Consider the following 14951-nt stretch of genomic DNA (forward strand, 5'->3'; position numbering starts at 1 on the left):
AGATGGTCCCCAAAGGGGCAGGTGAGCCAGTGGACCCTTTGGGGACCACTCCACTCCCTCTGGGGAAGCTGCCACCTACCTTTCAGTCGGTTCTCTCCGCCAGCCCAGCCCTGCGGCCTTGGAGGGACATGGGAAAATCCCTGGTGAAACCAGAGACAAAGGGGAACCTATCTCAGGGCAGGGTCTCTCAGCCAAACAAAAGGGATCTTTAATCAGAAAGAGGCTTCTGAATACACCGTAACAGAAAACAAAGTGTTTCCGGGGTGTCTTCCAGAGCTGGGGGGGAGTTGATTCACTCGGGGAACGGGGGAGAACTCTCACAAATACTATACCCTCTGGTCTCTCCTCAAGGAAATACGAAAGAGTGATCAAGGTAGTGTTTAACTGCCACACCGCCCAACGTGAATTCGTTTGAGCCCTTTGGCTCAGCTATTTGGGGACAGTCTTTACAAACCTACGAGTCTGGGCTTGGAGAAGAAGCCATACAATATCGGTTGGGCTGCAACTCAAGGTCAGGGAACCCAGAGTCAAACAGTCGTCACCAGGGAAATGGTTCTCCTTCGACTTCCATGGAAGCTGACTGGTGAGGACAAGGTCTCCCTTCTCCCACGTGCGGGCGGAGGAGGGCCGGCTGCACCTTACGAAGCCCCCAGATTCCCCCCACTCTCCCACGCCAGCCTCTGCAGGCCCTGCTCTCTGAGTCATCAGCCAGAAATTTCTTTCTTTTTTTTTTTTTTTTAAAGAAAAGTAAATCCATCTTGCTTACAGTCCCTTCTGGAAGAGTGGAGAAAGCAAAGAATTCACCACCTCAGCAGGAAACAGAATGAGCTGTTCCTTCTTTCTTTACGTACAAACTAATCCCCTAGGGAGACGGGCTGCGGGGAGGGGAGTGGAATCAGTTCTTTGGTCTCTGGTTCACTGCAGAATACCCTTGGTCAGTTTTGGCTCTCTTCTATTTTAGGGGGGAAAAATATTTTCATGTTTTTTTTTTTTTTTAAATAAAACGTTCCCGTGAGGGAGGGAAAAACGTTTTAAGTATTAAACCTTGGCCAATAGAGCCCAAACTCCCAATGTCCACGCTTTAGCTTTTAGGTTTCTGCTGAGGGCTTAGGACGCGTCTGCCTTTGTCCTCTGGCCGTCGGGCAGGGCTGCTGGACAGTTCAGTCCAGGAAGCGCTGGCAGGCCTTCTTCCAGCGGCAGGCTGTGCACCACTGGTCCCGGTGCTCGATGCCGTACACCTTGCGGCACTTCTTAGCCTCCCCGCGGGCTTTCCTGCAAGACGGAGCAACGAGGGGACAGTCACGCACTGGCTGGAGCGCGGCCGGGCCCGAGGCTGAGCCAGAAGCGGTGGTGGGAGCGGGTGGGAGCCACCGGGACGGGAGGACCAGCTGCCTCCCCCCCGCACCCAGGGTGGTTCCCTGGGACCGACCCTGCGGACGAGGGTCAGGCGGGGACCGAAGCCAGAAGGGAGGCCACGGGAGCAGACGGTCTCACCTGGTGCTGCTCTGGGCCCGGGGTGAAGAAGTGACAATCAGGTGAGATTTCATGGCGGGTGGAGGCTGCTGGGGCTCGCTGAAGCTGAGAGACCGGCTCCGGACCTGGGCACGGTGGGGGTGCGGGAATGGGCCGTGAGCACGAGGGCAGACGTGCAAGGCGAGAGGACCATCCCCAGGGACAGCCGGCCACACCCGCCTTGTGCCAGGAGGCCTTCTCTGGAAGGACATTCCAGGCAGAGGTGAGCAGGGACCAGCTAGGGAGGGGAGGTGGAGACGGACGAGCCGGCCTGGAAAGCCACACGCCCGCTGGGAGTAGGGGCCATGGGCAGGGGGAGCCACTTGGCCTGGACACCTTGTGGACTGCTCCCTGCAGATCTGGATGGAGGCACCGTATGTGGGACAACAGGAGGCACGGCCCTGCCTCAATGGCACCTCCAAGGCACGTTTTACAACGTGTGATGCCTTCCCGCAGGAGATGTTTCAGACTGGAACCCAGCAAGCGTGGTTCAAAAGGACTTCCGATTTATTTTAGTTCACAGGCAAGCCACCTAAAGCGCTGGTCCCCAGTGGCCTGGGGACCTCTGATCCACCCGCACTGCCCACCCACAAGCTCCTCTCTCCTTTCTCACCCGCCCTCTTCCTCTCCAGCTTTCCCACGTTCTCTCCCTTCTCCTCTCAGCATTAAAACCTTACCAAGCACGCACAGACGCTCACGGCTAAATAGGGCACGGACCCCGCCTGGCCCCGTGATCTTCTTGGCAATCAACTTGCTTGATCTGGGTGCTCCTCTGCAGGTGCGCCCCTCCCACCTTCTACAGGAGCCTGTGACCCGCAGGGGGTGGGAGGGGCGAGCTGAGGGGAGACGGCACACAGACCTTCGAGAAGCTGGGGCACAGGAGGCGTGCACGGGGAGGCGGCCTCCGGCACCGGGTCCCTGGAAATGCTGATGGGCTCAGAGCTGGGCACACTCACCGGAGAGAGGGAGGAGGCCGTAGAGGGGGCAGCGGCCCAGCTAATACTGGTGTAGATGTGCGGTGAGACGGGGATCTGGAAGGACGGCAGGGCCTGCCGGAGATCAGAGAGCGTCAGCCAGGGCCGCAGCTCAGGAAGCTTTCGGGGCCCAGCCCTCCCCCCGTGACCTCACAGTCTGCAGCAGCAGGTGCACCTCGGACTAGGAAATTCTGGGACACCCCGAAATGCTCTTCCAAAGAGAAATATGAGAGTACCGACTCTGTGGGGTCGCCTGAGTCTCAGGCTCCAATCTTTTTTTGGAGCCCTTCTCTTGGAGCTGGTGTACATGCCAGCCTCATGACTTAATCATCTCTGCGGATTAACTTCTTGGCTGGATCACCCACCGAGAACACGCTCGAGGCAGTTTCCCCCAAGAAGTCCAAAAGCCTTCTGAGTGGGAGCTTCTGGGGCTGCGCTAAGGGTCTGGCGTCCCCAGGCAACCGCGTGGAAGCGGCACGTCCAGGTTGAGGGTTGTTTGTAAAAACACCAGCCGCCCTCTCCAGGCCCCATCTCACAGAGTCGGCCGGCTGCCCGAAGGGCCACCTGAAGTTGGCCCAACATGAAATAGCTAAGCGGCCACTCATTCTAATGAGCAGGAGAGCTGGCTCATCTGTAAAGGCTTTCTGATGGAAAACACTGCTTTTTAATTACAAACTTGCAAATCAGCCTAGAGTCGGATAAAACCAAGCTGTAGGCATACAAGGATTTTAAGAAAAACCGACACATGGCAAGCAGGGTGTTCAGTACCTACTACGTGCAGTAAAGACCATCCTAATGCCACTCCCTCCATGACAGCTTTACCAACCCCGTAGGCAGAGTAGCTTGGTCTTTCCCATACCCACAACAATTTCTTATGCCTCCAGTAAGATACTTTGATTACTTATTGTAATTAACCATAGTTACCCATTCATTTCTCTCTCCAGCTAAAGCATACACTTCACAAGGTCAGGAACTATGTCTTATTCTATCCGTAAAGCTTAGCCCGAGGCTTAGTAGGTATTTGAAAAATGGAGTGCCAGATTATTTCTTAACACAATTCTAGGAACTGGGGATTTGCTTTGGGAAACCCAACTACACTATTCTATCCCCTTTTATAGCCAGCGATGTACCATTTCCCCAGCCCAAATCCATCAGCCTGGTTACCCAGGGATTCATCCAGATTTCTCAAACCGCTCATGATGGCCACTGAGGTAGAACTCTGGAATCCCCATATTTATCGAGTGTGAAGTCATTTTTCTTTTCTTCTTTGTAGAAGTCAGAGATTAGTAATGCAGCCAAAGGACTCAGCCTTCAGCCGGGGTGGTCAGTGGCCTGTGATCAGGCTGACCAGTGACAGTCAGATGCTGAATGCCCTCACAGCCGCCAGACTGAGCTCCCAGCAGGTCCCCACCCTATACCTGGTATGCATGGTCGGCCTGAATGTGCCAGAAGGAGCCAGGAGCTGACTTGCTGAGAGCACCAGAGGGCAGGTAGGACTCCAGGCCAGGGTGATCTGGGCCTGAGGACTGGGCTTTGGGAGGAGGCGGAGGGAGAACGGCAAGGGGCGGGCTGGTCATGCTGGGGGTGGGAGCCGGGTCGACGGTGGAGCCACCAGCGGCAGTAGCTTCCTCCTTCATCTGCACCTCTGTGTAGTAGAAATCCTCCTCCCGCTTGAACTGGTCGGAGTCCACAGTGTCCCTGTGTGGGAGGGAGACGCACTGATGACCAGGGACACGCTGCCTTGGTCCAAACACAGGGGAGAGTGAGGCGCAAGGGGAGCACTTGCCCAGGGCCGCCTGGCGAGTCTGGGAGGAAGGCCAGCAGGACACCCGCTCCTGACGTGGGCTCACAGGGGATTACAGGCTGGCCCCCCAACGGGAATTGTTTTCCCTGTCACTGAAGTCTTCTCCTCCCACAAGATCTGACTCTGATCTCCGCCCCGGGTCCTCTCCGGGCCCCACCCACTCGCAGTTGCTCTCCTTCAGGCAAAGGGCTCTGAGTCAGTTTCCTTGGCCATAAGCTGCCCCAGCGCCAGGGGGTCAGTGCAAAGGGAGCCCTGGCTTCCCGAGGGGAAGCAACAAGCTCTCCCCAGTCTCCCTCTATCTGTCCAGAACTGAAACACCTTCCTGCCTACGGTGAGGTGAGGAGACACGACGGCAAGGTGGAGAGACCTCCCTTCCCATCAACAGCATCAACATCCACTACTGCAGGAGGGGCCTCCTTCCTGGCAAAGATCTCCTTCCAAGGGACTGTTTTGCAGGGCACGAGGCCAGGGACAGGTGGTGTCCTCAGCCGGCCAGTTTCTTGGAGGCATTAGGGACTGTGGGTCTCGGGGAATCGGCAGGTGGAGGACGCCTGAACGGCACCCTCGGCAGAGGGGCCCCGGGCTTGTACCTACCCCAGGTGGAGGGCTTTGACGTGGCGCTTGATGCCCACGATGGAGCGCAGGACTTTGCCACAGTTGGGCCACAGGCACTTGTACATCACCTTCACCGAGTTCTGGGGGAAAGGAAGACGTGGTAAGGGGCACGTGTCCTCCCCTCCCAGCCTCACCCAGTGGGGGCTTTAGCTGCCTTCGAACAGAACCCAGCAGAAGGCCGAGGAAAGGGCTTCCCAGGGACCAGAGACACTGACAAGCAGGGGCACAGAGCCTGGACTCGGCAGCTGGTCCCGGGGGCTGGCATCGGCGCCTGGAGTGGGGATGGTTGGTGGGGAGGGAGGAAGGCCTGCCGGAGGCCTCTGCGGGAGAGCAGGAACGAAGGCAGGGCTGGGGCAGGGGTGAGAAGGCCAAGGACGTGGCGCTGGAGAGGAGGATCAGGCTCCTGGGAATGCCAGGAGGAGAGAGAAGCAGCAAAGGAAAGCCGAAATGGGATGGAGCCTGAGAAGGCCCAGGACCCGGGGCCCGTCCCCTCCACGGCTGAGCTCCCCGCTCACGCCACGTACCTTTCTTTTGCGGGGAGCTGGTTCATCCAACAGGAAGGCGTCCGGGTCGGTCTCAAATCCGTTATCAGTTTGGGGAGAGCCAAAGGCGTCCCCCAAATACTTGGGGCTGGCCTGGGGGTGGGGGGGCGAAGGGGTGGAGACGCCGCTGCTCCCGCTCCAGTGCCCGCTGGTGGTGCTACTGCCGCTGTCCGACACGTCGCCGCTCTCCTTCCACGGGTCACAGGCCGCGCGGGAAGCTGGGAAGAGACGAGACAGAGGATGCTCAGGGGCCTGTCCCCGGGTCCACTCCAGATTCTGCACGGGCAGCCCAGGGCGGAGGCCAGGAAACTCTAGTTTGGAGTGTGGGTTCCCGCATCTAATTCCTGGCTCTGGCTTGCCTGGCTTTGCCACTCCAAGGGGGAAAAACAAAAAGACAACAAAATGGCGCCCCGCCCCCCAACAAGCCCCTCCCCTTTCTGAGCTTCAGTAAAAATGAGGAGTGGGTCCATTCATTGCAGCGCTGTCTGTGGGTGGCCCTGCTCTGCTGTAGTGGACACTTCCTGGCAACAGCCATGCTGATAATCTGACCGCCAGACACACGCTGCAACTGCATTTTGTGTGTGGGTGTCCCCCACTTTTCGAAAGTTTGCGTTACACCATTTCCCTTTGATGAAAGACCCACAGTCGGCCCTCCGAATCTGCAGTTTCCGCATCCGAGAATTCAACCAACCGTGGATTGAAAATATTCAGGAAGAAAAAATTCCAGAAAGTTCCCCAAAGCAAAACTTGAATTTGCCACACACCAATTAAACATTTAAACAGCAACATTTAAAAGGCATTACAGGGCTTCCCTGGTGGCGCAGTGGTTGAGAGTCCGCCTGCCGATGCAGGGGACACGGGTTCGTGCCCCGGTGCGGGAAGATCCCACATGCCGCGGAGCGGCTGGGCCCGTGAGCCATGGCCGCTGAGCCTGCGCGTCCGGAGCCTGTGCTCCGCAACGGGAGAGGCCACAACAGTGAGAGGCCCGCATACCGCAAAAAAAAAAAAAAAAAAAAAAAGGCATTTACATTGTATTTACAACTATTTACATTGTATGCAGCATTTACATTGTTTTAGGTATTAAAAGTAATCTAGAGGTGATTTAAAGTATACAGGAGGATATGCGTAGGTTACATGCAAGTACTATGCCATTTTATACAAGGGACTTGAGCATCTATGGAGTTTGGTATCCACAGGGGTCCTGGACCAATCATCCACAAATACCAAGTGACAGCCATACATTAGTATCTGTTTTCATTAACTAAAAGAAATCTGAGGAGGGTTTTCACTTTATGAAAAAAGGTGAAAATAGCGTTCGATGTTGGTTTTGCAGTGAGCTGTGACAGAGGCAGTGCACACCCCAAGCAGTAAGAGAGGCCCCGCTGAGCTCCTTCCTGGGAACCACACTCGGCCCCTCAGCACCTAGCGACCATAGCTTTGAACTGTGTCTGTGAGCATCCGTGCTTTATCTTGATTTATTCTGTGCATCTGTTAGCAAGATGTGTACTAAGGTAACTGCTTCGCTTTGTACCATTTCAGCTTTCACAGAAATGTTCTACTTTCAGATAGCAGGGGAAACCTGTATTATTAATGGAAAGATAACCTAATTAAAATGTACTTGTCACTTTAAAGGCAGGGGGAGAGCGGGCAGAGGGGAGGGGCAGAGCCTCTCCTGCCTCCCTCCCAAGCACAGACAAGCGGGCTGGGTACCACTTGGGAAGCTTTCCCTGCAGCAGAGTAGGATGGAGAGGCCAGCTTAAGGGCTTGGTAACCAGGCTTTCTTGAAAAAATGCCTGTTTGATCATTTAAACCCAGGCAAGTGCATCAAAACCGGCGTGTGAAAAGAAACCATCCAGCTAGCGCTCGCAGCTGTCGGGAGGTGTAGCCTTTACCAGAGCCAGCTGTGGCCCAGGTGGCTCCTCTTTTATCCACAGGGAACACGCTTAGAGAAGGGAAGACAAGCTCTGAGAGCAGTTCAGACCCATCACAAGACGACAGGAGGCCCACACAGCCGACGTGGCCTAAACCCGCTGCCCTGCTGCCAGCAATGCATCTGAACAGGAAGGTCACAGGTGAGCCATGTCAAATTTTCAGTTTTTAAGCTGCCTTTCTTCGGGCTGCTCTAGGCCCGACCCAGAGTCTTCCATGCCGAGACCATAAATCCATATTAATTTTTACTATAGGAGAAGCTGAAATGTTGATATGTGGAAATAGCAAGGAAAGGGGGGAAAACTGTGACACATGCAGGTATGGTGGCCTTGTCCCCAAAAGCTCCAACTCCCAACATGGGCAGCATTCCACGGAGCCTCCTCAGCCTGGATTCTGAGACGGTCTACCACATCCCCTGTGGCCAGGAGAAACATCCCGCTGCTTTTCTCTCATCCCACTCCATATTCCAAACCGCTTCTAGGCTCATCCAGACGGCCAGCATTTCGTGTTTCCAACGCAGGCTCTCCTTAATTAAGTCTCACACGCTAGGAAAAGCCCATCCAGACAGAAGGGGACAGATGAACTCGGCCCTTCCTAAGTGTCACTGTCAAGTCTCAAAGCAATGACTTCCTGGAAACCAAGAGTTTACAACATCTACACGTGGGGCTAAAAATAGGGTAGCCCTTCAGGAAAGATCTCAGGAGCCGCCAGCAGGGCAAGGGTTCACACACGTCCACTCAAGAAACCTATCAGGGAGAGAAGGGCAAGGGAGCAGCGGTGCTACATCTAGCATCAGGACAGAAGAAGAGAGCGGGTCACACGGCAGGCCCGCCCCACAGCACAGCCGCCTTCCACCGAGGAACCATTCAAATGGCTCAACAGTGACACTGGCAAATTGGCACACAAGGAAAAATACAGAACAAAGCAAAAAGTGAATCTCATAAATTAACCTATACCTTGTGAGAGGAACATAAATCACTCTACCTGAGGTCGTAAGGTTTTCTAGGGCAGGGTCAACAGAGCATGAAAGCAAAGTGCTCCCCTGCAAACGCATGGTGAACTTCTGAGAAATCCTTGTAATTCCCTCTGCTCTCGACACGCCCATGCAGAGCCATCCTAACACTACAGAGACCAGAGGGAAAGGGTGGATTCTGCACAAAGAGTATCCACGATTAGAGCAAGGTTCTGGCTGCTGTGGAGACCTCACCTGGCAGAATACGTCAACATAATTAGCTGCCAAGGGGGCCTTATTTCTCCACTGACTTCAACGTAAGATCAGAAATATACTGGAACGTTCCTGGTGGTCCAGTGGTTCAGACTCCACCCTCCCAATGCAGGGGGCCCGGGTTCAATCCCTGGTCAGGGAACTAGATCCCACATGCCACAACTAAAGATCCTGAGAGCGGCAACTAAGATCTGGGGTAGCCAAATCAATCAATCAATCCACAAATTTTTTTTTTTAAAGATACTGTAATGGGAAAAAAAGTCTTTAACAGACAATGAAAAATGTTTATCAAAGGGGACTTAAGATATCATGGCATATTATCAGTTAAGATACGTATATACTGTGTTGGGATGTGTGTATGAACATATGTAGATGGATTATACACACACACACACACACACACACACACACACACACACAACCTAATGGGAATAGCAGTCAACCATTTTCTCTCCCTTTATGACACTTTCCTGGATCTTCTTCCTGTTGACCAACCTCCTGCATCTCCTAAACTCGTAGAGTTTCCTAAGAACTTAAGATTGACTCCTTTCCTCCCTGCGTTGCCTGTGTGGGCCCCAGGTGTTCACAGAGCAGGTGTGTGATGCTCTGCTTCACAACTGGTACCGTCAGACTGCAATAGCAGTAGGGAGATTATTTATGAGGGATGCTTATAAAGGCCACTTTCCTCCTGGTATGTGTTCAGAGCTGACTCCGTATTTTCCTATAAGCTTTTAAGAAGCTCGCAATTCAGTTAGGTCTCACCAATGAAAAAGTTATTCCCTGGGAGTAAGTCAGGCCAGCCTGATGACAAGTTTCCAAAAACACCCCTTCAGGTTCACTACCAGTCTTATCAAGCTACTGATATCCAGCAACCCCCCTTCCTCCCATATTACTCGTGATGTATTTTGGGGGTTGTGCTAGAATTTTCTTTTAATTTATAAATTTGCTGTGAAGTCTTACTATCGATTTGTATTACACAATTAGATTTATTTTAGACTTCAGCTCATTTGTTCCACACTAATTTACAAGGCTGAATCAGGCACTTGTAACGGGGGAGTGAATCGGCTGAGGCCACTAGGGGTCCATTTGGTAAGTTTCTACCTTTAGGACTCAGTGTTCCTCCACTGGCCATGTTCAGCCCCACAAGTGCCTCGCTCGCTTACTCCCATTGAAGAACTTACTCAAGTGGCCAGTGTGGCTCAGTCCCGTGCTCAATCATCTTCACAATGCACCAGGAAGCTTCTCCCCAGAGGAGGAAACTGAGGAAAAAGAATGGAAGCGGCTAACTCCGTGTCACTCAGCCACTCTGGGATGCCAGGGAGAAGAGACTCCAGAAACCCTGCTGCCAGGCCAGCGACTTAGGCAATTATCTGCCCAAAGCAGAAGAGGTTGGTCGTGGGCCTCTGCCGCACCCAGAACCCACCCGGGCCCCGTTCCTCACCAGAGAAGTTGGTCTCGACCCCAGGAGGACTCTGCACCACGGGGCTGCAGGACAGGGACGTCAGCACCATGGCTGCCATCATCTCGTCCATCTCCACTGCATCCGACTTCCTGGATTCAGACAGGTGAGAGCCAAAGGTTACTTCCCGACACAGCTGGTCATGTGAGCATCTTACATTCCTAGATTGTCCCCTCCACGCCTCGACTCCAATCAGTCAGTGTGTGCTCAAGTAATATTGTTAAATAAAGCATGCAGACCTCTCTTCATTCTTCATGAAAAAGACTCAATTCTGAGCTACACTGATATTATCAGTCAAGCCCCCGCAGAAGCAGGCTGGTCCCCATCCCACTGCTGACACCCGGAGGCAGTTCCACTCTCCCTTGAATTCCCTTCCTAACTCTAAGTCTGCAGCTTAAAATCAGGAATTTCATTTGGGGGAAGGGAAAATGAGTCCAAGCAATGAAATAAAGCATGGGCATAAAAGACGGCCAGCTAGAATTCAAAATCACCAAAATTACCTTCCTTTCCTCGTTTTATATTTAAATTTAAGAGGGAACAATTACACTAACCAATTCCTTCCCCTCCCCGCAAGATTAATGATGAGGTATTGTGATAGCTTCTGAATGTGAACAGAACCTGGTACATAAGCCAATGAGCAAAAAACCCAGAAATACTAAAATAAATCTTCCAGTGCAAATCTCAATGCTTTATACAGCAGAGTTCTATAAAATTTTACACATAATTTTTTTAATCCACATAAAGTTACATTATTTGGAAATAAAATTAAAGCTATCTATAAGTTAATGCTAACGTATGAAAAGTCCATCTGAAATAAATTTCTAGGTGGCTCCTCTATTTCAAAGGACTGTATTATACAATTCATTCTTTACAATTCAGATCCACTAAAATATATGACTGGGCTTGAAGCAGCTAAACGAAAACTAGTAATGTATTAAATGTGTCAGCATCCCCCTTTTTATATGATTATTTGTATTTTTATTTCCACAGAATGGAAAGACAAATTCTTTGCCAGTATTCCATTGAATTGACAATCACAAATGTTGTTGCTCTGGTCTGGTCTCAAGACACGGGGTGTACTGTCAATAACAATAATACTCACAGACAAACACAGATGGGGCAGGGGGCAGGGCTCAACTGCTTACACATCCGTATATAAGGATCTCACTGGCAAGGGCTTCCCTTCCCTGGTGGCGCAGTGGTTAAGAATCCACCTGCCAATGCAGGGGACACCAGTTCGAGCCCTGGTCCGGGAAGATCCCACACGTCACGGAGCAACTAAGCCCCTGCGCCACAACTACTGAGCCAGCACTCTAGAGCCCGCGAGCCACAGCTACTGAGCCCGCGTGCCACAACTACTGAAGCCCACATGCCTAGAGCCCGTGCTCCGCAACAAGAGAAGCCACCGCAATAAGAAGCCCGCGCACTGCAACAGAGTAGCGCCTACTCGCCGCAACTAGAGAAAGCCTGCACGCAGCAACGAAGACCTGACACAGTGAAAAATAATAAATAAAAATAAATAAATTTATTTTTAAAGAAAAGAATCTCATTGGCAGATTTTCTCTTTTAATCTTAAAATATCAATGTGCATAAAGTATATAACATAGAAATTAGAATATACATATTCTCAGGGAAAAAAATCATGTCATAAAATTCTAAAGAAGGGAATTCCCTGGCGGGTCCAGTGGTTAAGACCACGCTTCCACTGCAGGGGGCATGGGTTCAATCCCTGGTCGGGAGCTAAGATCCTGCATACTGTGCAGTGTGGCCAGAAAAGTAAAAATAATTTTTAAAAAAATTCTAAAGCAAAGTAAGCGTTCTTCATTCAGCATCGATAGTTTTAAATATCTAGCCAGGGCTCTGCAATCTCTAGACTGAGCCTTTCCGCCTGTTTTAGCCTGGCTCGCAAGCTAAGAATGGCTTAACAATTTTTAAATGGTTTTAAAAATCGAAAAAATATTCCTTCTTGATATGACACATGGAAATGACATGAAATTGAAATCTGAGTGTCCGTAAGTAAGGTTTTATTGGGGCACAACACGCCCGCCTGTTTACATACTATCTGTGGCTGATTTCACGTGACCACAGCCAAGCAGAGCAGCTGTGACAGAGACCATTTGGCCCACAAAGCCTACGTTATTTACTCTCTGGCCCATTCTGAACACGTTTGCTGACTCCTGATCTAAGCCATTTTTTTCTCCCTCATCATGAAAAACTAAGACCTAATTTTAGTTTGAGCATGAAAGGGGAAAAAAATAGCCCTTAGCCAGACAACCTATATCACCCATAATAGAGTTACAGGGAAAAAAAGACGCCCTTCTGGGTCTTTTCAAAAGGATGCCCTCTCACTGTATCCCATTTGTCCGATATCTTGACTACTAGACACCTGGTAGTTCCACATTCCTTCCCCAACACAAGGCATCCCAAAACCCCACACCTCACCACTCATGTGTCTTTCAGAGCCCAGGTTCTGTCACACAAACCTCTTTGGGACATCAATGTTCCTGGAGACAGGCCTGTAGGCTGGCGCCTGGGTTCCCTGCTCGGGAGGTGGCACCTGGGGGACGGGGCTCTGCAGCTCGGCCGGCCACACCTCCTCCGCTTTGCAGCAGATTTGTAACTTCTGGTCCAACAGCCAGACAGTCACCTTATCGTCTGCCCAACTATGCCGCTCCACCAGTCCTGTACACTCTTGACCCCCATACCACACACAAACCTGGGGAAAGAAAAACAGCAACCAGTGGTCAGCACTTGGGAGTTCTCACTCCATATGTCCCAAGTTCTGGGAGCCAGGAGCCGTATGCCACAAACTGCATTCTCTGACTCATCTTTAATTCAAGCAGATGCTCCCAGGTACCTGCTTCCCACCTGAACACCCAGACTAGCCACAGTGGATTGGTTCTTCCCAAAACAAATCCTTATAAGTTCTCTAGATGGAGAGAGCAAATGTGTCAGTTACTGGGATTTTTTTTTAACTTGGAGTCTATATGCAATTAAAGTTAAGTTGTTATCATCTTAAAATAGACTGTTATAACTATAGGATGTTTTCTGTAAGCCTCATGGTAACCACAAAGAAAAAAACCTCTAGGAGATACACAAAAGATAAAGAAATCAATGCACAGGACTCCAAAAAAAAAAAAAAAATCAACAAATCACATACAAAAAAGAGAGCAAGAGAAGAAGAAACAAAGGAATTACAAACCAGTCAGAAAACAGTTAACAAGATAGCAATACCAAGTCCTTACCTATCACTAATTACTTTAAATGTAAACTGATTAAATTCTCAAATCAAATGAATTTGGAATCTGTGTCCCTCCCTCCTGATTTCTTGCCCTGACTAGCCTCTGAAGTCCTATATATCTGCTGGTCCCCAACTATTGCCTTGAATTGCTCACACCCTGCATTTTTCCCTTCAGAGAATCCTGAGTCTACCTGGGAGCAAGATGGTAGCGGTGAAGAAGTAGGCTGACTGCTTTCAAGGGTGCCTAGCAGTTGCCAGGTGGCCTCACCTCATGGGAAGAGATGTCTGGACAACACAAGCCTTGAAACAGAGGCAGAAAGCAGGACCTCTATTATCAGCTCTTGAGAAGGCAATGAAGGAGAAGCCCATGCATCTGGATCTAGTGACAACATCAGGCACAGGTGATGCCTGAGCCCTGCCACAGGGGAGGAAACACTGGAAAAGGGACTCCAAATGGCATTCCAACTAAACAAACACCTTCATCTCTTGAAAACATCTAAAGGTAATTCAAAGATGCAATCTTATCTGTCTCCTGTAAGTCTGAGATTCTTTCCCTTGTTTTTGTAAAGTTGCAAACTGAGACAGATTAAGAGAAACAGCTCTGGCCACTCTCTGAACTGAGGTTCTGAACAGGCCTGAGCCCAGAACTGTCGTGGAGGAGCCCTGGGTCTGCTCATTCCCTTGGGAAGCCTGCTGCCCAGGGTCTCATATGGCTGCAGGGAAAAGCTCTGTGCTAAAGCCCGTGCCCAGAGAGTTTCACTCAGGGCACCACTGGGCCGCCAGACGCAAGCCTGGAGAGATCGGACATTTGTCCACTCGGGGATCCACCTACCTTCTGCCCGGGCTGAAAGGCCACCTGCTGGAGGCCTGAGGTGCCTGGAGCCTTGAGGAGTTCCTTGGGCTGTTCCTGGCAGGACGTGTCCTTAGAGGCAAGGAAGGGCTGGGGAGCCGCCCCCTCAAGCAGCTCTGCCTGAGGCTCCAAGGGTGGGGCAGCACCGGGTGGCCCCAACACCCGGGCGCCCAGGAGGGACCTCTTGCCAAGGCGCCGGGACAGAACGCTGGCCATGCTGCTGCCTTTCCTGGGAGGCAAAGGGGGTACAGAGTCCTTTATCCCGTATCTGGAGGCATCAGAAAGCCCTACACACAGCCGGAACCCCTGAGTGTCCGTTAAAAAGGATGAAACATTTTAAAGTAACTTTTACAACTTTTTTCTTTTTACAAAAGTAATACCTGTTACTAGTAGGACATTTAGAATGCATTGATAAGCACAAAGAAAAACAAATCCCTCAAGAAGCAGCCTCCCACAGATACCCATGTTTCCTATACAGCATTCCAAGCTTTCTTCTACACATAGATTTATATATTTCTATTTCTACAAAAATGGGATCATGGTTTGGTAAACTGAATTTACACTTATGCTGTGTGGGTTACACTGTATCATTAAATGTTATTCTACAATCATACTTTTATAAGTCACACATTGTTTTCTTAGGTGGATGCATCACTGCAAATTTAACAAATTCCTTATTCTTCTTCCTGAGGGCTGTACCCAGGGTTGTGTTGCTGAAACTGCTCTGCCCACAGGGAGCATCTCAGCACACACACCAACGTCCGCTTCCTGGGTCAGGATGTTATTACAACAGCACTAAG

General features: G+C 51.0%; 1 protein-coding gene across 1 annotated transcript; it reads right to left on the reverse strand.

Annotated features, from left to right (window-relative positions):
• Positions 1-120: 120 nt before the first annotated feature.
• ZNF395 (zinc finger protein 395) lies at positions 121-14380 on the reverse strand. Its single transcript, XM_079706407.1, has 9 exons — positions 14134-14380; positions 12544-12776; positions 10043-10152; positions 5430-5665; positions 4885-4985; positions 3905-4184; positions 2469-2561; positions 1495-1598; positions 121-1272 (listed from the first exon to the last, which is right to left on the reverse strand). Exons 1-9 carry the CDS (start codon positions 14365-14367, stop codon positions 1161-1163), a joined length of 1503 nt encoding a protein of 500 aa, XP_079562533.1. The 5' UTR covers positions 14368-14380; the 3' UTR covers positions 121-1160.
• Between the last annotated feature and the right edge of the window lie 571 nt (positions 14381-14951).

Source organism: Hyperoodon ampullatus (assembly GCF_949752795.1).
Source record: "Hyperoodon ampullatus genome assembly, chromosome: 6".
NCBI classification, from domain to species: domain Eukaryota; kingdom Metazoa; phylum Chordata; class Mammalia; order Artiodactyla; family Ziphiidae; genus Hyperoodon; species Hyperoodon ampullatus.